Below are 23208 nucleotides of genomic sequence, written 5' to 3'. Positions count from 1 at the left end.
GCATTTATTCTTAATTCTGCCTCTTAAAACAGGTTTCCTGGAGGAGCACTTTCGACGAAGTAAGTGAAGCAGTTACTACGGAACTTGCAACAGTTGGTGCCGGGCGAGAGACAGGTTGGTTGCAAGTGATAGATGGGGCTGGCTTAAGAAACAAAAGTCCCGGGAAGGGAAAGGAAGGGACAGCCGTGGCCTTGGGGGACAGTGCGGAGGCGGCTCGGGGCCCACGGGGCTTAGCTCTGGCCCTGGGAAGGCGCCTTCCTGGGCGGCCAGGGGCGGCGGCGCCGGCTGCGACCACGGACCATGGGAACAGCAGCCCGGCGGGCAGCCAAGCGCGGTGTGTGGAGCGGGCGCGCGCTCACGCCGCCTCCGGGCCCAAGCCGGGGCCACCGCGAGGTGAGGCCGGCTCTGTCCCCGCACCGCCCCCGGCGGGAGGTGCGACGCCCAGGCCGCGGGTGCGTGCGCGGCCCCGGGCGACGCGGCTGGGCGTGCGCGGGGCCGCGGCGGAGGCAGGGCCCGGCGGGCGGCAGAAGATGGCGAGGGTGTGCAGGCGGCAGCAATGCTCCGTTGAGAGACGCGGCTTTCGGCAAGAACTGGACTCGTGGCGCCACAAGCTTATTCACTGTGTAGGTGAGACCCTCCCCCGGCCGCCTCCAGGCCTCAGGCCGCCCAGCAGCCGGCCGCCCCGGACGAGGGAGGGAGCCGGCGCAGAGGCAATTGCTCCTCCGGCCCGCCCGCCCTCTTTGGCTCGGGCGTCCCCTCCCCCACCCCCCGGAGTGCGAGCGCGCGCGACCTGCGGGCGGGCTCTCCACTGATCCGTCCTGAGCGCGCGCGCCGGCCCCTCCCCTCCGCGCGCCCTCTCCGGGGCGGGTTCGCGGGCGGGCGCGCGGCCCCTCCTCTCCGCCTCCCTTCCCCTTCCCCTTCCCCGCCCGGCGGCTAGGCGCAGCCGCCGGCTTATTGTGGACCCTCGCCCCACAGAGCTGCCACTAGCCCGCAGCGCCGCAGGCGGTGACGCGGAGCTTAGCGCGGGAGCGGGGAGCGTGCTGGGCCGGGGCTCAGTCCCCTTCTCCGCTCTCGCCGGCGCTGTCCCCGGGCCCCGCTGTCCCTCCCCCCACGCGTGACGGCGGCGCTCCCCCTAGTCCCCGCGTGCACGCGCGGTGGCGGGCGGACGGGCGGGCGCCCGGCTCTCGGGCGTGTGCGAGGCGTGAGGTGGAGATGGGGGCGGAGGGAGCCGGAGCTGTCACAGGCCCCGGGTCCGCCTGACCGAGCCAAGTAGGGTGTCATGGCCGCGGGGGGCAGCGGCTGCACTTCCTCTGCGTGCGGCAGTGGCAGCGGCGGCCGGGGAGTTAATCCTCGACGCTCGGGTCGGTGTGTGTGTATTTGTGTTCGGTGTGTGCGCGGCGGGGAGGAAGAGGGGGTGGCACCGGGTCCGACAGACAGGCTGGAATGGGGGTCGCTCTTGTCCCCTCCCTGGGGATTTGCCGGAGCCGCCGCCTTGCCGAGAGCTTCGTCCGCCCTCCCGCCTCCCGGACCTTGGCCACCTTGGGTGGCTTTTTCCCCGCGGGCAGATGGGAGTGTGGACGGGGGCGCCCCGGGAGGGGCCGGGCGGCCGAGCTGTGCCTCTCACACTGTGTGTTTTGTCTGTTTTTCTCTCCCAAGGTCCCGTTTCCCTCTGTGCGGCGGCCGGCGGGACCATAAGGGCTTAACTCATATATTTAACCCCCCTCCAAAAAGTAAGTGGCCCGTGTGGTGTCTCCGCTCCGCCTGCCGCCCCCTAGTCCCAGTCCATCCTTGTGTCTGACTCTCCTATCCTCCAGCATTGTTATTTCCCCATCTTTGCTTCGGTGCTGCTGATGTGTGGGGAAATGCGCTCTCGTCCTCCTGCCGTCCCCCAGGCGCAGTCCTTGGGGAGGCACAGAATTCCAGCCCCTTCTCCCCCACCCCCGTGGGGAATATTCTTGGGAACCAGATCGTCCCCAGCAGAATCTAGGAGATTCTATCCGTTCGCTTGGGCCCCTCATCCCCTCCTTCCCGACAGGGTTTCGTTGGAAGGAATTATGCAAATCCTGCTTTCTGGTGTCCATTCAGCGGCAATTTCATGCGGTGAGAAGTTCTCTTTGTTGTGCGAGGGGGAGAACAGACACTGGTTTAATAGACATATCTGTTGGGGGGAAGGGTGGAGGGGGTGTGCAGAGGCTCAGTTTGGAAGAATTACAGCACTTGGTTAGCTCAGTGTCTTTGTGTTTTAGCTTTCTGGCTTGACAGGAGGGTATGCCCTTTACAATGTCCCACAAGGGATGTTTTCTGTAATAGATTAAAAAGCAAAACTGAAACTTTAAACAAGTAAAAAATAAGGTAACCTTTGCCTAGTGAATATAAACTTTTCCATTTCTGCAGTGTTTCATTATGAAAATTTATGTGAATTTTGTTAAGGATTTAGATTGTAACATCAAAATTGATAACAGGCAACAATGCTTTAAGGTATGTATCTCTTTGGTTGTCCAAAGGTTAAAAGTACATTTAAGACATATGCTTGTGTAAATAAAGGCACAAATCAGTTTTTTTGGTGTAATTTGTAGATAATATTTTTAAATTTCCCTCCTGCCAATCCAAGCCCAGCTCTGCCCCTCTGGAATCAGCCTTTTGGTTATTAGTTGTTATTTACCCTGCTCTGTGTCTGTTTTTTTCTTTTAAACCTACCAAACATTTGCTAAAATATTACATCAGCTTAAGCACTATTAGAATTTCCTATTTGTAACCATCACATAAGCGAATTTAAAAAAGGCATATGGAGGTTTTGAGAAGAACATATGAAATTAATGAGATTTCAGAATTGTAAATACAAAATCCTAAAATTATTTTGAAGAATTTTTATTCTTGTATTTGTTTCACCTTTTTAATGATTGTTTTTTCTTAGTAGGGTTTTTCGTTTTTAAGATTTTGAAATTGTCTATAACCCTGTAGATTTCTTTAGTTCTATTTTAGATGGTTTTAATGAGTTGTCTTAATTCTAATTCTGTTTGCTTTGAATCCTTGCCTTCTGCCTCGGGCCCTCTTTTTATCATTGCTAGTGTTAGTGGTTAGTTACTGCTGCTGGACAAAGTTATATTTATTTATTTTTTGTAAATACTTGGATTGAATATCAAATTTTACATTTATTTTTTGAAGGAGGACTTTAATCTGCTAATCAGTTTTTCTTAAAGCATACTTTTAACTCCAAATTTCCACTTTCAGAGTAGTAAAGTTCAGGAGTTTAGAGTCCAGAGTGCAGAGCAGTATTTTAATCTGAGCAGCAATATATAGTTGATAGTCTCCCAATTAGAATCAGTTGGGTCTTATATTTTCTCTTTTATTATATGTAAGTTTGTTCTTTCTCAGAGGAGAGTTCTAAATCAGTTGTAGTGCCAACTTTCTGTACTTAAAAGGGCTGGCAGTGATCCTTACATACAATCCAAAAGGCACCTGTGTTGTGACTAGCAGATGTAATAATTCCTCTTTTATTTTAATGGGATTGATTCTGAACAGTTAACCTTCTATTTGATTCTGTTGACTGATTATCTTAACACTATAAAGTACTCATTTGGTTTCTAAATGATACTTAATTTATAGCAGTTTCTGGATTAAAAATGTATTCTCACTCATTTCCAAAATCTAATTCTCCCATCTTCATTTTTGTTTGGGGAGGAGGCAGTCAGGATTGTGAAGGTAGGGGTGTTGGTGTTTACATCATTTTTAATTGAATTGGAGTTAGTAGCTGGTTGAGATAGAAATTTGGTAACCAGATGATTATTGAGACATCCTATGGGGCTAGGATGATCAGTTTAGATTCCAGGAAGAAAGATATTCTCTCTATTGCCTGTTGTGATGTAATGTATCGCTTGGCTGCTCCTCATCCTTGCTGTATTCTCAAAAAGCTCTGCTCAGTGTAGGGAAAGTTTGATTTCAGTTAAGCTGGATCAGCTTCAGTTGTATCTTGGCTGAAAAAGGTTAGCAGGATGAGTCTTTTTGACTTACAAAGAGTTACTTAAAATTGCCCTAATTCTCTTAAATGTGCTTGTAGCTGGAACAATTCTAGGAAATATCTGAATAATGCCAACTTTTTTAGCCTTAGGAGAATACACAGGATGGCCCAGAATTTCTTCCAGAGTACGAATTAGGTATTTAATGTCTATGGGGATTTCTGAGTACCTGCTTAACCATTTAGCTACTTGTATTAGTGCTGTTTTTTGGAAGGAAAGGCAGGTAAGTACTTACTTCATTTAAATACTTACATTGAGCATCTGTCTTGTACTGGATGCTGTGGGCAAAGATAGTGGAGAAACTGTCCTAACCTTCAGAAGTTTTAATACCCAGAAAAAACAAAGTGTACTAGTTATCATATAAGGCAAAATGTGCCATATGATGGTCAGGCAAGTGTGCTTAGGGGTGTTTGAAAGTGAAAGAAATCTCTTGAGATGATGAAGGAAGGCTTTATGAAGAAGGTAGTGGATTTTTGCCTGATTTTGATGAATAAGAACAGGCATTCCTGTCAGGAGAAACAAATGAGCTTAAGTGAAAAAGGACAAGAGTGAGTTGTCTGTTTAAATTGCAGTCTGTGATTTGTCTAGTGGACTGATAGGTGACAAAGGTTTACAGAAGTAGGTTGTAGGATTTTCTAATGCAATTTAAATAGTGGGGACTCTTTGTTAGGCAACTTGGGGTTTGCAATACATTTCTTTCTGTAGTTCAGGAAGGAGTCTTTACTATATTTGAAGATTCTAGTGTGGAACTCTACAATAATGACACAGATTGTTCTTTAAATCACTTTGACAGGAACAGTATTGTCATCCACAACAGTGTCTCTTCTAAGTAAGGTCATTTGGAGGCTGTACCCTATTTCATTGCACAAAACCTATTGTTGGAATTGTCTAAAATCAGTGGCATATTCTTTGGATACTCTTCGTATTAGCAAATTTTCATCCTTAGAGGCTGGATTTGGTATTTGGAAACAGTCAAAAAGTATTTTCTTTGGCAAACAAAGGTATTCATAAAATAATGATTGGTTTTCTTTCCTTGTTTGCAAACTGGCTGTTAAGTTCAACAGAGGAGCTTGATTTGTTTTGATGTGTCTTTGAACTTCTCTCTTGATTCTTACTTCCTTTATGTCTTCCCATCTGCTGTATGAAATCTGGATATTAGGCAGTTGTGAGTAAACAAAGGTGGTTTTTTTTTGTAGTTTCAAGTTATAAACTTAACATCACTACCTTCCAAATTACCTTTTACTCTATTTACAAATATGTAAAAAAAATACTTGCCGTGTTCCTTACACTTGGACATTGTTTTTGGGATAAATTCTAGTGTAAGCAATTAGCTCATTTTATTGACTGTTTCTTGTATACAGGAAGTATCCTAAGTACCGGGGTCCATACTCTGAATTTTTTCTTTTTTTTTTAAATTGAGATATAATTTACATACCATAAAATTCATACTTTTAAAGGATGTAGTTCAGTGGTTCTACTTTATTCACAAGATAGTGCAAACATCTCCATCTAAATCCAGAAAACTTTCATTACCCAAAAAAGACACCCCATACACATTAGCAGTTATTTCTCATTCCTCCTGTGACCCACGCCTTGGCAGCCCCTAAATCTATTTTCTGTTTTCATGGGTTTGCCTATTCTGGACATTTCATATAAATAATCATACAACATGTGGCCTTTTTGTATCTTACTTTTCTTAGCATATTTTCAAGATTCATTCATGTTGTGGCATATTAGCACTTTATTGCGTTTTATGGCTAAAATTGCTTTGTATGGACATACTACATTTTGTTTATTAATTGACAGACATTTGGATTTTTTCCCATTTTTTGCCTATTAATAATGCTGTTAAGGACATTAGCAGCATTTGTTTTCACACACTTGGGTATGTAAAGGAGGGGTGGAATTGCTTGGTCATACATGGTAACTGTGTGTTAAATTTTTGAGGAACTGCCAAACTGTTTCCTAAAGCAGCTGCAGTATTTTACATTCCTACCAATAATGTAAGAGGATTCCAGTTACTCCACACCCTTGACTACTCATTATTATCTGTCTTTTTGATTATAGCTGTACTAGTGGCTTGGTATGAAGTGGTATCTCACTATAGTTTTGATTTCCATTTCTGTAATGACCAATGATGTTGAGCATCTCTTCAAGTGCTTGTTGGCCATTTGTACACCTTTGGAGAAATGTCTATTCAGATTCCTAGCCCATTTTTAATTGTTATTTGTTTCTTGTTACTTGTTTTTTTATTATTGAGTTGTAAGAGTATGTTCTGTATACTAGACCCACATCAGTATATGATTTGCAAACATTTTTTCTCATCATGTCCTCAATTTGAGAGTAGTACAGGTAGAAAATAAACTGCAATACACCTTTTGAATGGAATAATGGATAATAGTAATGGAATGATAGGAATGAACTAAGATAACCAGTAAAGGCTTCTTTAGACATCCATTTCTATGAATTATTATAATTGTTAGTTACTTGATGGAGTTGTTATCTACACAGATAAACTTTGCTTTCCAAATCTTCTAAATTTCTGTCTTTATGTAGTGAGGGTTCGTGTAACAAATTGAGATAAGGAGGTAAATTATGGTATTTGAATTGTTCTGTGCCCGAGTTTTAGAGAGTAAATAGCAAAGATTTAGGTAGAGAGGGATACCTTTATTTAGACGTCTTATCTGAATTGATTCTAAGTTTGAATAGTAATAGAAATTTATACAATAGTAGTAGTTTTGAAATTTTAAGATTAATATTTTTGTTTGCATTTTACAGAACCCAGATATGATAGGTTATATTTATGACAAATTATATGATTTTATTTTTTGCTGCTAAACTGAATACACTGTTTTCAAAAGACTTTTGAATTTTGTTGTTTCTCATTTTTGAATTGGTTGCATTTGTTCTGTCACAGTATCAGATGTAATGATGTCTTAAGGATGAAATCGAGAATCTTACAAGGTAGGCAGAATTAGTCTGAGAATACTTAGTGGATGATTTGTGAGGGGCAAGTTAGGAGAGCTATACTATAATGATTGACACAGTGATTTCTATCTTATTTTTATCTTTTGCTCCACATGTTTGTTTATCTTTTGCTTTAGAGAATTATGGATACTTTTGTATATCACCTAGTCAGTTTTCCAAATTCATTATGCAGTCCAACAAAGTTAGATGTGTAAAGCCTGTCTTTGTTGCATGCTCTTATTATACTGAAGTTCTTAAATCCAGTTTTGGGTAGTATGTATTTTTGAATTGTAAGAGTAGGATGTGTCAAGAATGGTATAATAAATGGGGATATAACTAATGATTTAGACTTATATTTCAGATTTTGGTATTGGAAAACTAGAAATTAATATGGTTGAGACATTTCATACTAAAGAGAAAAAAAATTCTGCTAGGTCATATCTTAAAATTGTATTAAAAACTATTAAAACTACTTTATCATTTGAAGTAAAGGAATATTTCTTAGAACTTCTAAGTCATTAAAAGTGAGTCCATCATAGTTGTTTTACAAAGTTTGAAGGGGATCATGTAGAAACAAAATTTTCTCACAACATTTTTGGTAAGTTGAATAACATAGGGGAATAAACATACTCTCTTAAACCTGATCAAATAAAAAGCAGAAAGTGTCAGAAAATCTTAATGATGTCACCATCTTATATCTGCCAAGCACATTTTATACTTTTTACAAAGTTTTCGTATTATTTTATTGTCTTTATTTAGAAATGTAGAAAAATAAAGAATATTAGAAAACAATTGGTCACTTGGGAAGTATTGAGTAATAACTCTTTTAAAGCAGTCAGGGTATTTCCCGAAGCATAAATGCTTCCCTCTTACACACAGAAATAATTGTATGGTATCTTAATGTTTGAAATATTTACCTAATTTCTCAGGTAAAAGTAAACACAAAACTGAATGGTTCCGGAAGCAAACTTTTTATTTAACTTGCTCCATTTGCTGTATGAACTTACGTGGTTGTTTCTTACCTCTGTTAATGATGATACACACGAAGACTTATTTTTTGTGTTAGAAGATGTGAACACCAATATTATTTCCCATGATTGCTCTTAGTGGGAAAACTGTTGTATTATGAGCATTGTCATTCTCATTGGTAGTACTAGTCCATGACTATCAATCTTAGGTTTAGCTTATTTTTCGTTAAATCTGAATCATTTTATTATCAATGTCAATAAATGATTATTAAGTACATTTTTTTTGGTATCATTAATCTACACGTACATGAGGAACATTATGTTTACTAGACCTCCCCCATCACCAGGTCCCCCCTACAAACCCCATTACAGTCACTGTCCATCAGCGTAGTAAGATGCTGTAGAATCACTACCTATCTTCTCTGTGTTGCACAGCCCTCCCCGTGCTGCCCCATGCACATTATGCATGCTAATCATAATGCCCCCTTTCTTTTTCCCCACCCTTATCCCTCCCTTCCCACCCATCCTCCCCAGTCCCTTTCCCTTTGGTAACTGTTAGTCCATTCTTGGGTTCTGTGTTTCTGCTGCTGTTTTGTTCGTTCCGTTTTTTTCTTTGTTCTTATACTCCACAGATGAGTGAAATCATTTGATACTTGTCTTTCTCTGCCTGGCTTATTTCACTGAGAATAATACCCTCTAGCTCCATCCATGTTGTTGCAAATGGTAGGATTTGTTTTTTTTCTTATGGCTGAATAATACTCCATTGTGTATATGTACCACATCTTCTTTATCCATTCATCTACTGATGGACACGTAGGTTGCTTCCATTTCTTGGCTATTGTAAATAGTTCTGTGATAAACATAGGGGTGCATCTGTCTTTTTCAAACTGGAGTGCTGCATTATTAGGGTAAATTCCTAGAAGTGGAATTCCTGGGTCAAATGGTATTTCTATTTTGAGCATTTTGAAGAACCTCCATACTGCTTTCCACAATGGTTGAACTAATTTACATTCCCACGAGCAGTGTAGGAAGGTACCCCTTTCTTCACAACCTCACCAACATTTGTTGTTGTTTGTCTTTTGGATGGTAGCCATCCTTATTGGTGTGAGGTGATATCTCATTGTGGTTTTAATTTGCATTTCTATGATGACTAGCAGTGTGGAGCATCTTTTTAGGTGCCTGTTGGCCATCTGAATTTCTTCTGTGGAGAAGTGTCTGTTCAGATCCTCTTCCCATTTTTTAATTGGATTATTTGCGCTTTTTTTTGTTGTTTTTTTTTTTTACTGTTCCCGGAAGTACTGCAATACCAGGTTGATGTATGGAGTGGACGGAGCAAGCTCCTATTCCATCTCCCTGCTCCAAAAATCCATTTAATATATTGTCCTCGGATAGAGGACGTATCAGATATTAAACTGATAAGAACAGATACTACACTTGATCTTAGCCAAAAGGCCGAGAAGTGATGCTTTTTGTTTGTTGAGGTGCGTGAGCTCTTTATATATTTTGGATGTTAACCCCTTATCGGATCTGTCATTTATGAATATATTCTCCCATACTGTAGGATGCCTTTTTGTTCTGTTGGTGGTGTCCTTTGCTCTACAGAAGCTTTTCAGCTTGATATAGTCCCACTTGTTCATTTTTGCTTTTGTTTCCCTTGCCCGGGGAGATATGTTCATGAAGAAGTCACTCATGTTTATGTCCAAGAGATTCTTGCCTCTGTTTTTTTATAAGAGTTTTATGGTTTCATGACTTACAATCAGGTCTTTGATCCATTTCGAATTTACTTCTGTGTATGGCGTTAGACAGTGATCCAGTTTCATTCTCTTACATGTAGCTGTCCAGTTTTGCCAGCACCATCTGTTGAAGAGACTGTCATTTCCCCACTGTATGTCCATGGTTCCTTTATTGTATATTAATTGACCATATATGTTTGGGTTAATGTCTGGAGTCTCTATTCTGTTTCACTGGTCTGTGGCTCTATTCTTGTGCCAGTACCAAACTGTCTTGATTACTGTGGCTTTGTAGTAGAGCTTGAAGTTGGGGAGTGAGATCCCCCCCACTCTATTCTTCCTTCTCAGGATTGCTTTGGCTATTAGGGTCTTTGGTGGTTCCATATGAATTTTAGAACTATTTATTCCAGTTTGTTGAAGAATGCTGTTGGTATTTCGATAGGGATTGCGTTGAATCTGTAGATTTCTTTAGGCAGGATGGCCATTTTGACAATATTAATTCTTCCTAGCCAAGAGCATGTGATGAGTTTCCATTTGTTAGTTGTCCTCTTTAATTTCTCTTAAGAGTGTCTTGTAGTTTTCAGGGTATAGGTCTTTCACTTCCTTGGTTAGGTTTATTCCTTGGTATTTTATTCTTTTTGATGCAATTGTGAATGGAATTGCTTTCCTGGTTTCCCCTTCTGTTAGTTCGTCATTAGTGTATAGGAAAGCAACAGATTTCAGTGTATTAATCTTGTATCCTGCAACTTTGCTGAATTCAGATATTAGTTCTAGTAGTTTTGGAGTGGAATCTTTAAGGTTTTTTATGTACAATATCATGTCATCTGCAAATAGTGACAGTTTGACTTCTTCTTTACCAATCTGGATGCCTTGTATTTCTTTTTTGTCTGACTGCCGTGGCTAGGACCTCCAGTAGTATGTTGAATAACAGTGGGGACAGTGGGCATCCCCGTCTTATTCCCGATCTTAGAGGAAAAGCTTTCGGCTTCTTGCTGTTAAGTATGATGTTGGCTATGTGTTTATCATATATGGCTTTTATTATGTTGAGGTACTTGCCCTCTGTACTCATTTTGTTGAGAGTTTTTATCATGAATGGATGTTGAATTTTGTCAAATGCTTTTTCAGCATCTATGGAGATGAGTATGTGGTTTTTGTCCTTCTTTTTGTTGATGTGGTGGATGATGTTGATGGATTTTTGAATGTTGTACCATCTTTGCATCCCTGAGATGAATCCCACTTGGTCATGGTGTATGATCCTTTTGATATATTTTTGAATTTGGTTTGCTAATATTTTGTTGAGTATTTTTGCATCTATGTTTATCAGAGATATTGGTCTGTAATTTTCTTTTTTCGCGGGGTCTTTGCCTGGTTTTGGTATTAGGGTGATGCTCGCTTCATAGAATGAGTTTGAAAGTATTCCCTCCTCTTCTATTTTTTTGAAAACTTTAAGGAGAATGGGTATTATGTCTTCTCTATATGTCTGATAAAATTCCGCTGTAAATCCATCTGGCCCGGGGGTTTTGGTCTTGGGTAGTTTTTAGATTACCGCTTCTATTTCATTGCTGGTAATTGGTCTGTTTAGATTTTCTGTTTCTTCCTTGGTCAGTCTTGGGAGGTTGTATTTTTCTAGGAGGTTGTCCATTTCTTCTAGGTTTTCCAGCTTGTTAGCATATAGATTTTCATAGTATTCTCTAATGATTCTTTGTAGTTCTGTGGGGTCTGTTGTGATTTTTCCTTTCTTGTTTCTGATTCTGTTGATGTGTGTAGATTCTCTTTTTCTCTCAATAAGTCTGGCTAGGGGTTTATCTATTTAGTTAATTTTCTCAAAGAACCAGCTCTTGGTTTCATTGACTTTTTATATTTTATTCTTCTCAAGTTTATTTATTTCTTCTCTGATCTTTATTAAGTCCCTCCTTCTGCTGACTTTGGACCTCATTTGTTCTTCTTTTTCCAATTTGAATAATTGTGACTTTAGACTATTCATTTGGGATTGTTCTTCTTCAAATTGCTTGGATTGGTATATACTTTCCTCTTAAAACTACTTTTGCTGTGTTCCACAGAAGTTGGGGCTTTGTACTGTTGTTGTCATTTGTCTCCATATATTGCTTGATCTCTATTTTAATTTGGTCATTGATTCATTGATTATTTAGGAGCATGTTGTTAAGCCGCCATGTGTTCATGAGCCTTTTTGCTTTCTTTGTGTAATTTGTTTCTAGTTTTATACCTTTGTGGTCTGAGAATTTGGTTGGTAGAATTTCAGTCTTTTTGAATTTACTTAGGCTCTTTTTGTGCCTAGTGTGTGCTCTATTCTGGAAAATGTTCCATGCGCACTTTAGAAGAATGTGTATTCTGCTGCTTTTGGGTGTAGAGTTCTGTAGATGTCTATTAGGTCCATCTGTTCTAGTGTGTTGTTCAGTGCCTCTGTGTCCTACTTATTTTCTGTCTGGTGGATCTTTTTTTTGGAGTGAGTGGTGTGTTGAAGTCTTCCAAAATGAATGCATTGCATTCTATTTCCTCCTTTAATTCTGTTAGTATTTGTTTCATATATGTTGGTGTGCCTGTATTGGGTGCATATATATTTATAATGGTTACATCCTCTTGTTGGACTGAACCCTTTATCATTATGTAATGTCCTTCTTTATTGCTTGTTACTTTCTTTGTTTTGAGGTCTATTTTGTCTGATACAAGCACTGCAACTCCTGCTTTTTTCTCCCTCTTGTTTGCATAAAATATCTTTTTCCATTCCATGACTTTTAGTCTGTGTATATCTTTGGGTTTGAGGTGAGTCTCTTGTAAGCAGCATATAGATGGGTCTTTGTTTTTTATCCATTCTTTTACTCTGTGTCTTTTGATTGGTGCATTCAGTCTATTTACATTTGGGGTGATTATTGAAAGATATGTACTTATTGCCATTGCGGGCTTTAGATTCATGGTTACCAAAGGTTCAAGGGTAGCTTCTTTACTATCTAACTGTGTAACTTAACTCGCTTATTAAGCTATTATAAACACAGTCTGATGATTCTTTATTTCCCTCCCTTCTTATTCTTCCTCCTCCATTCTTTATATGTTAGGTCTTTTATTCTGTGCTCTTTTGTGTTTCCTTTGACTGCTTTTGTGAGTAGTTGATTTTACTTTTTGCCTTCACTTAGTATTTGGTTGGTCCGCTTTCTTTGCTGTGATTTTATTTTCTCTGGTGATATCTATTGTGTCTTAGTAGTGATTCCATCTAGAGCAGTTCCTTTAAAATATCTTGTACCGGTGGTTTGTGGGAGGCAAATTCCCTCAACTTTTGCTCGTCTGGGAATTGTTTAATCCCTCCTTCATATTTAAATGCTAATCGTGCTGGATACAGTATTCTTGGTTCAAGGCCATTCTGTTTCATTGCACTGAATATATCATGCCATTCTCTTCTGGCCTGTAAAGTTTCTGTTGAGAAGTCTGATGATAGCCTGATGGTTTGTCCTCTGTAGGTGACCTTTTTTCTCTCTCTCTGGCTGCCTTTAATACTCTGTCCTTGTGTTTGATCTTTGCCATTTTAATTATTTATGTCTTGGTGTTGTCCTCCTTGGGTCCCTGTGTTGGGAGTTCTGTGGCCTTCCATGGTCTGAGAGAGTATTTCCTCCCCCAGTTTGGGGAAGTTTTCAGCAATTATTTCTTCAAAGACAGTTTCTATCCCTTTTTCTCTCTCTTTTTCTGATACCCCTATAATGTGAATATTGTTCTGTTTGGATTGGTCACACAGTTCTCTTAGTATTCTTCCATTCCTGGAGATCCTTTTATCTCTCTCTGCCTCAGTTTCTCTGTGTTCCTGTTCTGAGTTTGTATTCCATTAACGGCCTCTTGTACCTCATCCATTCTGCTCTTAAGTCCTTCCAGAGATTGTTTTATTTCTGTATTCTCCCTCCTAACTTGATCCTTTAGCTCTTGCATTTTCTCTGCAGGTCCATCAGCATGGTTATGACCTTTATTTTGAATTCTTTTTCAGGAAGATTGGTTAAATCTATCTCCACAGGCCCCCTCTCAGGGGTTGTCTAGGTGATTCTGGACTGGATCAGATTTTTCTGCCTTTTCATGGCTATAGAGGTAGTCTATGGGCAGTTGGTGCATGTGTTACCTGGGAGAATAAAGTCCCTTCCTGCTTGCTGGTCACCTTGCCCTCCTTGGAGCAGGTTCTGATTTTATATCGTGAGCCGCCGTGGGCGGGGCTGCCGTTGGGGCAACCTGGAGCCCTGCAGTGTTGGGTGTGCTCCCCTGCAAGAATGGCGACCCTTGGCACCCTGTCCCAGCTTCCTCTGTATGTGTGTGCCAGCGGGGCCTCTGAGTCTGGCCTGGGCGGCTGTGGAGGAGGCTCTGGGCAGTTGCTGTGGGCACGGCCACTCTCAGGCTGCTCCCCTGCTATGGTGGGGCCGCACCAGAGGGGGAATGGACAGGAGGCTGTTTATCGCTGTGAGGGGCTTCAGAGCTGCGCTGCCTCTGGGGGGGCTGGAGCACCTGAGTTTTCCTGGGATTCTCAGCTGCTGGGCTGAGTGTGCTGGGATGCTTCTGTCCAGCCGTGAGGCCCCTGTCCGTTGAAGACTTTCTAAATGCACTCACTTTTCTTTTGTCCCAGGGTCACCGGCTGAGGGGACCTGCTTGCAGGTTTTATTGTTCCATTTCCCTAATATATGGCACACCACACGATGTGTGTCCACACTCCCAGTGTGGATGACTAGGGCTGGGTATTTAGCAGTCCTGGGCTCCCACTCCCTCCCTGCTCCGAGTCTTTTCCTCCTGCCAGGAGCTGGGGTGGGTGGGGTGCTTGGGTCCCACCGGGCCACAGTTTCAATCTTACTTTGTGAGGCGCTGAGTTCTTGCTAATGTAGATGTAGCCTGGCTGTTGTAGTGTATCTTCTCGTCTCTCTTTTAGGTAAGAATAGTTGTATTTGTTGTATTTTCAAAAATATATATGGTTTTTAGAGGAGATTTCCGCTGCCCTACTCACCCCGCCATCTTGGGTTCTCCCCTGTATTAAGTACATTTTTTTACTGACTTTTTAGAGGCTTCCAGTGATAAAGGAATGTTTTTCCTCCCCTAAACTCTCAGTATAAAGGGAAGGAAGAACTAATTTTGAAAGGATCTACAGGGTGTATTTTGTTTGGTAAAAGAAAATCCCACATGTGAAAATGAGAATTTACCACAGAGAAATTTATGTCATTTTTCAGTAGAATTCATGTCTGATATTGCATAAGCAACACACTCCATTTAGTACATTTAGAATTACTGGTTTATAAAGTGTATGATGTGTTTAGAGGAAAGAGTTCTTGAATTTATTAAACCAAGACATGCTTATGTTCAGTTTGCTCCTTTTTTTCACATTAAAAAAAAATTCCCAATGCATGGGCAGATTACCTGAATACTCCCTTTCCTCCCAATCAGTGTAGGCATATTTCCTAGGTAAGTCATTCGTAGGTATTTACTTCTGTGCTTACCCTCTGTTCTCTTTTTACTTTTCTTTCCAACTCTTAGATTCATGGTTTATCAAAGGTAGATTAGAACTTGTTTTCTTGTGCAGCCATATTAATTAAAGAGAAAGTAATTTAAAAATTTTTCATTTTGGAAAACTTTAAACATACACAAAAATAGAAAGAATAGTACAGTGAACACCCAGCTTCATCAACTAATGGCCATTATTTTGTTCCCACTGCATTATTTTGAAGTAAATCCCAGACATCATTATTTAGTATTGATATTTTTTTGCAGCCTTTTACATAGTACCATCTCCCTCTTCTCACCTCCCATTTCTATCAAATGGTTCATAAATTTAAAGACGTAAGATACTATCTAAATATGAAGAAGACAAGTTTTTATTTTTGTTTTGCTTTGCTATTATTTCTTAAAAGCTACATATATTGAGCATTTACTACTTGCCATACAAGAAGAGCCCTTTGATGTTAACATCTTTCATGGGTAGAGAAGCAGATTGGAAAAGAGTAGGGATTTCATTCACTCAGCTAAAGAGTGGTAGTAGACACAGAATTGGTATTCAAAAGCCTGTGCTCTTTAATCTTAAACATTAAAGCATATTCCTGTCTTTTATACTTTACTATTTGGGTTCACCAAGTTGCCCCCTCCTCTGTTTCCAGCTACTGATGGCTTGATTTTTATTACACTAAGGAGTTCTGGTTTCTCTATCCATAATCTTACCATAAAAGATAACATAATTACTCTTTCAATTCCCTGGCCTAGAATGCCTTGCCATCTTCTCTTCAGCATTATGGTCGTATTTGTCTTTCTTTTTTCTTTTCATTTTTTAGTTTTGTCAATGATATTCAGAGCTAATAGGTTTCTAAGCTGAATGATTCCACTGGCTTAGTTTTCCTTCATATGTTCCTAGACTGGCCTTTTTTCACTATTGGCTGAGATTTGAACATAGGTTTAGAAGACGAAAGACCCCAAAGGATATCCAAGTGGTAGTGATTCAAGGCCTTAAGTTGTAAAGTCCTTCATTTGGACCAGCCTAGTTCACTAGGGCACTTTGAAGTTTGTAATAAAAGCCCTATAGTAACAATGTATTGGCACGTGACCTTTTATCCTTCCCAGAGACCTCAAGTGAGGGTTGACGGGGAACAAAGTAAAGCAGATTGAGGTCAGGATTTAGGATCTCTGAATTTTTGCCAAATGCCTCTCAGTTCTAACCTGACTGTGACTTGGATTTGGTGCAGTTGGCAATACATATTTTATAACATATGATGGAAAGGGAAGTTGCTGAGTAGTGTATAATTGCTGAGAAAGGGAAGGAGCAGTTTGGCCAATTTTAAAAATGATACACTACTTTTTATTTTAAACAGTAATTCAGACATTGCTGACCTTAGACAAAATGCTTCATTAGTAGACACAGGAAGATGTGACAAAGGTAATGGGGAGAAATATCCATCAAAATAAAACAGGAAGCCCTTTTGCCTTCACTAAGTATCAGCAACATAAATGTTGTGAATATGTTCTTCTGTTGAAATGTCTTTTTTATTGCACAATTAATGATATAAATACATATTAAACTTCTCATATGTGTTCACCTAGTAAGGAAGCTGGCAAAGTTTAACTTGTATAAATGAGCATTGATTAGCTTATCTGAGCACAATAAAATGATGCTTTCATTATGGATGGGCATTAAGAAGTCCATAAATCTTTGGCAATAGTTATTGAAAAAACCTTTAATCTGGTCATTTTTCTATCAGTGTTTAATACAATAATCTTTTAAAAGTGATTTAGTTAATATATCACCTATGTTCGGTGGTCAGTGTACTAAAATTCTACTTATTGTTTACTTTTGGAAACTTCACAGTTATCTTCAGCAATAATATTTTTTATTATACTTACTATGTTCGATACTTTATCTAGATCTGGTTTCTGTTCTGAAAAGAGAATCTATCAGGATACAAACAATAAAACATTATGGATTATTTTCCAGCAATTTTTAGAGATGGAATTTCAAAAGGAAAACAGGTATGGGAAAAGTAATAAAGCTATTTTCCGTTTGAGACTTGTACAACCAATTTTTATTTGTACAATTACTATGTATAGGTTTTTGCTGTGGATTAACATAGATTTTGGAATGTTAAAAAAAGTAGATCAGAAATCCACATATATAGCTATTGAGAAACAGTTTCAAGACTGTGGCTTAATAGCTAGCAATGTATAGTCTATCTAAAAGATAACATTCCTTTTGGCCCCTTTCTCCTTAGACAAAAAACTTATGTTTAATATAACATATCCAAATCAAAGATAGGTACATTTTACTGGTGAGAGGTAAGGGTAAATTTGTAAGTGGGAAAGGTTAATAGAAATTAGGATTTTCCACATTAGGTGGGAAGACTTTAGATAGGAGTTATTAGGCTGTAAATCTGTGGGACTAATTTTTCAAAAACAAAAGTAGGTCTCATAGGTGACAGTTCAACCTGAATGAGTTGTTTTGGTTAAGACTTAAAACTGTTAAAAAGATTGAATTATCCATAGGTTCTGATCTCTTAGAAACGAGAACATAAATTAATGGAGAAGAGTATTCTAATAGAGTCACATTAATAAAAAGTAAATTGATGTGGGCCAGAGATGTTGGTGACCCAGACAGTTTTTTTCCTTTTTTGTCTTTTCCTGAAGATACAACTTTTGTTTTAGAAAAAGTAGGAGGTTCAGTCCTGTTAAATGATTTGGAAATCTTTATGTATTATCTCAGACATGGTAAAAATTATTTCTTAAAACTATATGAAGACTTGATGATGGGGGGAGTCTAGTAAATATAATGTTGCTCATGTAGTTGTAGATTAATGATACCAAAATAATAAAAATAAAATAAAAGCAGGCAAAAAAAACCTATATGAAGATGTTTAGATAAAAATACCTTTAGTAATTACTGTACCTAAATTAGCCAATCCGTATTTTTTCAGATATTTAATAAGTAATCCCGATGAAATCAACTATTTTGAATTACAATTAGAAAAGAAGGTAAAAAATAAAGGCTGTATTAAGAAACAGGAAGGATTGTTGTCAAATTATGCTGCTGCCAATGCCTGGGTTCTGTGACTCAAGAACAGAAGTATAAGCAATGATAGTGATGATACTGTTGCTGTTATATTTACTGGATTATGAAATAAGCAGCTGAAAGGATGCTTGCTCTCAGATGGCAGAATATACAGTATCTTCAAATGTTTGGTCCAGTAATGCAGCACAGGATTCTGCCAAGATTGTTCTTTCAGGAATGACTTGATTTTGCATGATAGAACTTCTCATTCATCTTTCTTCCTTAATCTCTGTATCTCTTTTCTTTATATTTCCTTTTCTCTTTGCACATAAAATAAATTAATAAATGTTTGGAAATACATCAAATTTAGAAATCAGTGGGATTAGTTTCTAAAGTAAATGCATATACATTCAGGTTCTCCCCGTATCTGAAAGTAGATTCCTTATGAAATGTTTTGTAAACTAAAATGGTGTAAAGTGAAGAAGCAGTTACTATTAATTTATATGGAAAAAATCTTGAGCATTCCTAGACTCCAAAAATATCCTCTTTTAGGTTTTTCTGATACCTTAGGACAATCTTGCTAACAGATGTACAGATAAATTGAGATAAAGCACAGATACAGACAAGGGTCAATGCCCTGGTGCCCTGATACTAATTTACTTTCCAGGGAGGGAGTTTGGCAGTACCACTCTGTGGTACTGCTCCGTGGGCTACATGCTGCCTCTGTAATGAATGACTCAGTGCAAAACAAATGCTGAATGCTATTTTCATTTTTCACCTCTTTTTGTAAAAGCAATAGTCCTCTTCCATTTCTTTCCTGTAGTGAATATAGGTACTGACATAGATCTTCTGTAAAATGAAGTAGTGTAATGTGAACTTTTGAAAAAAATTGGGGGATACCTGTAAATAGTAAACACTGTGTATAACGGTTGTGAGAAGTGACTAAGAGGCAGAGAACTTCTTTGCTTAATAAGTAATAGGTCACTTGGAAAAAAATCTGTTGAAGCTGATTCATAGAATTTGCTCTTTGGATATATTCTTAGGGAAAAAAAACCACAATTTCTTTTAAATTTTTTTGTAAAACAGGATTGTTCATTCTGAAATTTAAATTGCACTGTTGCCTGTTCAAAACTTTTATATATTTGTAACTGTGTAATGGTGATGACAGTTTATACAAAATTGACATATTTGTCACTACATTCTACAGGTATATTGGCCAAAATGCCCAAGGTTTTGTTTGTTTTTTTTTGTCAACAGAGCTACAGCATGTTTTTTCTTATTTATTTATTAAGGTATTATTGATATACAATCTTATGAAGGTTTCACATGAAAAAACAATGTGGCTACTACATTCACCCACGTTATCGTGTCCCCCACATACCCCATTACAGTCACTGCCCATAAGTGTAGTAAGATGCCATAGTCACTATTTGCCTTCTCTGTGGTACACTGTCTTCCCCATGATCTCCCCCACACCATGTGTGCCAATCGTAATACCCCTGAATCCCCTTCTCCCTCCCTCCCCATCCACCCTTCCCCACCCCTCCCCTCCCCTTTGGTAACCCCTAGTCTCTTCTTGGAGTCGGTGAGTCTGTTGCTGTTTTGTTCCTTCAGTTTTGCTTTGTTGTTATACTCCACAAACGAGGGAAATCATTTGGTACTTGTCTTTCTCCTTCTGGCTTATTTCACTGAGCATAATATCCTCCAACTCCATCCATGTTGTTGCAAACGATAGGATTTGTTTCTTTATTATGGCTCAATAATATTCCATTGTGTATATGTACCACATCTTCTTTATCCATTCATCTACTGATGGACACTTAGGTTGCTTCCATAGCTTAGCTATTGTAAATAGTGCTGCAATAAACATAAGGGTGCATATGTCTTTTTGAATCTGAGAAACTACATTCTTTAGTTAACTTCTAATGAGTGGAATTCCTGGGTCAAATGGTATTTCTATTTTTAGTTTTTTGAGGAACCTCTATATTGCTTTCCACAATGGTTGAACTAGCTTACATTCCCACCAGCAATGTAGGAGGGTTCCCCTTTCTCCACATCCTCACCAGCATTTGTTGTTCTTAGTCTTTTTGAAACTGGCCATCCTAACTTGTGTGAGGTGATATCTCATGGTGGTTTTTATTTGCATTTCGCTGAGAATTAGCGACGTGGAGCAACTTTTCATATGTCTATTGGCCATCTGAATTTCTTCTTTGGAGAAGTATCTGTTCATATCCTCTGCCCATTTTTTAATAGGGTTATTTGCTTTTTGGGTGTTGAGGCGTTGTAAGTTCTTAATATATTTTGGATGTTAATCCATTGTCGGATATGTCATTTACAAATATATTCTCCCATACTGTAGGATGCCTTTTTGTTCTGTTGATGGTGTCCTTTGCTGTACAGAAGCTTTTTAGTTTGATGTAGTCCCATGTGTTCATTTTTGCTTTTGTTTCCCTTTCTTGAGGAGATGCATTCAGAAAGAAGTTGTTCATGTTTATATTCAGGAGATTTTTGCCTATGTTACCTTCAGAGTTTTATAGTTTCATGGCTTCCATTCGGGTCTTTGATCCATTTTGAGTTTACTTTTGTGTGTGGGGATAGACAGTAATCCAGCTTCATTCTCTTGCATGTAGCTGTCCAGTTTTGCCAACACCAGTTGTTGAAGAGGCTGTCATTTCCCGATTGTATGTCAATGGCTTCTTTATTGTGTGTTAATTGACCATATATACTTGGGTTTATATCTGGGCTCTCTAGTGTTCCATTGGTTTATGGGTCTGTTCTTGTGCCACTACTAAATTGTCTTGATAACTCTGGCTTTGTAGTAGGGCTTGAAGTCAGGGAGCGTAATCGCCCCCACCCCCCTGCTTTATTCTCCCTTCTCAGGATTGCTTTGGCTCTTTGGGGTCTTTTGTGGTTCCATATGAATTTTAGAATTATTTGCTCTAGTTCGTTGTTCTAGTTCATTGAAGATTGCTGTTGGTATTTTGGTAGGGATTGCATTGAATCTGTAGATTGCTTTAGGTGAGGTGGCCATTTTGACAATATTAATTCTTCCTAATCATGAGCATGGGATGTGTTTCCATTTATTGGTGTCTTCTTTAATTTCTCTCATGAGTGTCTTGTAGTTTTCAGTGTATATGTCCTTCACTTCCTTGGTTAGGTTTATTTCTAGGTATTTTATTCTTTTTGATGCAATTGTGAATAGAATTGTTTTCCTGATTTTTCTTTCTGCTAGTTCATCCTTAGTGTATAGGAATGCATCAGATTTCTGTGTATTAATTTTGTATCCTGCAACTTTGCTGAATTCAGATATTAGTTCTAGTAGGTTTGGAGTGGATTCTTTAGGGTAACTTCTTCCTTACCAATCTGGGTGCCTTTTATTTCTTTGTGTTGTCTGCTTGCCATGGCTAGGACCTCCAGAACTATGTTGAATTAAAGTGGAGAGAATGGGAATCCTTGTCTTGTTCCCGATCTTTAAGGAAAAGCTTTCAGCTTCTCGCTGTTAAGTATGATGTTGGCTGTGGGTTTGTCATATGGCCATTATTATGTTGAGGTACTTGCCCTCTATACCCATTTTGTTGAGTTTTTATCATGAATGGATATTGAATCTTGTCATGCTTTTTCGGCATCTGTGGAGATTGTGGTTTTTGTCCTTCTTTTTGTTGATGTGGTGGATGATGTTGATGAATTTTCTAATATTCTATCATCCTTGCATCCCTGGGATGTATCCTGCTTGATCATGGTGTATGAACCTGTTGATATATTTTTGAATTTGGTTTGCTACTATTTTGTTGAGTATTTTTGCATCTGTGTTCATTAAGGATATTGGTCTGTAATTTTCTTTTTTTGTGGTGTTGTTACCTGGGTTTGGTATTAGAGTGATGCTGGCCTTGTAGAATTGAGTTTGGAAGTACTCCCTCCTCTTCTACTTTTTGGAAAACTTTAAGGAGGATGGGTATTATGTCTTCCCTAAATGTTTGCTAAAATTTAGTGGTGAAGCCATCTGGTCCAGGAGTTTTGTTCTTAGGTAGTTTTTTGATTACCAGTTCAATTTTGTTGTTGGTAATTGGTGTGTTAAGAATTTCTTTTTCTTTCTGAGTCAGCCTTGGAAGGTTGTATTTTTCCAGAAAGTTGTCCCATTTCTTCTAGGTTATCCAGTTTGTTAGCATATAATTTTTTCATAGTATTCTCTAATAATTCTTTGTATTTTGTGGTGTCTGTAGTGATTTTTCCATTCTCATTTCTGATTCTGTTATGTGTGCAGACTCTCTTTTTTTCACTGATAAGTCTCGCTATGGGTTTATCTATTTTGTTTTATTTCCTTAAAGAACCAACTCCTGCTTTCATTGATTCTTACTGTTGTTTTATTCTTCTTGGTTTTATTTATTGCTGCTCTAATCTTTATTATGTCCCTCCTTCTACTGACTTTGGGCCTCATTTGTTCTTCTTTTTCTAGTTTCATTAATTGTGAGTTTAGCCTCTTCGTATGGGATTGTTCTTCTTTCCTGAGGTAGGCCCGTTTTGCAATACACTTCTCTCTTAGCACAGTCTTCGCAGCGTCCCACAGATTTTGTGGTGTTGAATTATTGTTGTCATTTGTCTCCATACATTGCTTGATCTCTGTTTTTATTTGGTCATTGATCTATTCGTTATTTAGGAGCATGTTGTTAAGCCCCCATGTGTTTGTGGGATTTTTCATTTTCTTTGTGTAATTTATTTCTTGTTTCATACCTTTGTGGTCTGAGAAGCTGGTTGGTACAATTTCAGTCTTTTTTAATTTACTGAGGCTCTTTTTGTGGCCTAGACTATGATCTATTATTGAAAGTGTTCCATGTGCACTTGAGAAGAATGTGTATCCTACTGCTTTTGGGTGTAGAGTTCTGTAGATGTCTGTTAGGTCCATCTGTTCTAATGTGTTGTTCAATGCCTCTGTGTCCTTACTTATTTTCTGTCTGGTTGATCTGTCCTTCAGAGTGAGTGGAGTGCTGAAGTCTCCTAGAATGAATGCATTGCATTCTATATCCCCTTTTAATTCT

General features: G+C 39.1%; 1 protein-coding gene and 1 non-coding gene across 5 annotated transcripts in view; one reads left to right on the top strand and one right to left on the bottom strand.

Moving 5' to 3' along the window:
* The first annotated feature begins 480 nt into the window (after positions 1 to 480).
* The window catches only part of LCOR (ligand dependent nuclear receptor corepressor), a 200899-nt gene continuing 178171 nt past the window's right edge, over positions 481 to 23208 (top strand). Inside the window, exons 1-2 of one of the 4 annotated variants that reach the window (XM_073240605.1) lie at positions 481 to 623; positions 1657 to 1730. Coding sequence is in view for 2 of the 4 variants with exons in the window: in XM_073240604.1 (XP_073096705.1) it covers positions 1280 to 1365; positions 1657 to 1730 (160 nt within the window). In the remaining 2 variants the exon portion in view is untranslated. The other 3 variants (XM_073240606.1, XM_073240604.1, XM_073240607.1) reach the window with 3 other exon arrangements.
* Positions 9225 to 9415, bottom strand: LOC140850641 (U2 spliceosomal RNA). The gene has a single exon (XR_012133592.1). It is a non-coding gene; the product is annotated as a U2 spliceosomal RNA (small nuclear RNA).

This window comes from Manis javanica, chromosome 7 (assembly GCF_040802235.1).
Source record: "Manis javanica isolate MJ-LG chromosome 7, MJ_LKY, whole genome shotgun sequence".
Classification (NCBI taxonomy): Eukaryota; Metazoa; Chordata; class Mammalia; order Pholidota; family Manidae; genus Manis; species Manis javanica.
Note: the sequence above shows the minus strand (reverse complement) of the source record. Positions and strands in the feature narration are given on the sequence as shown.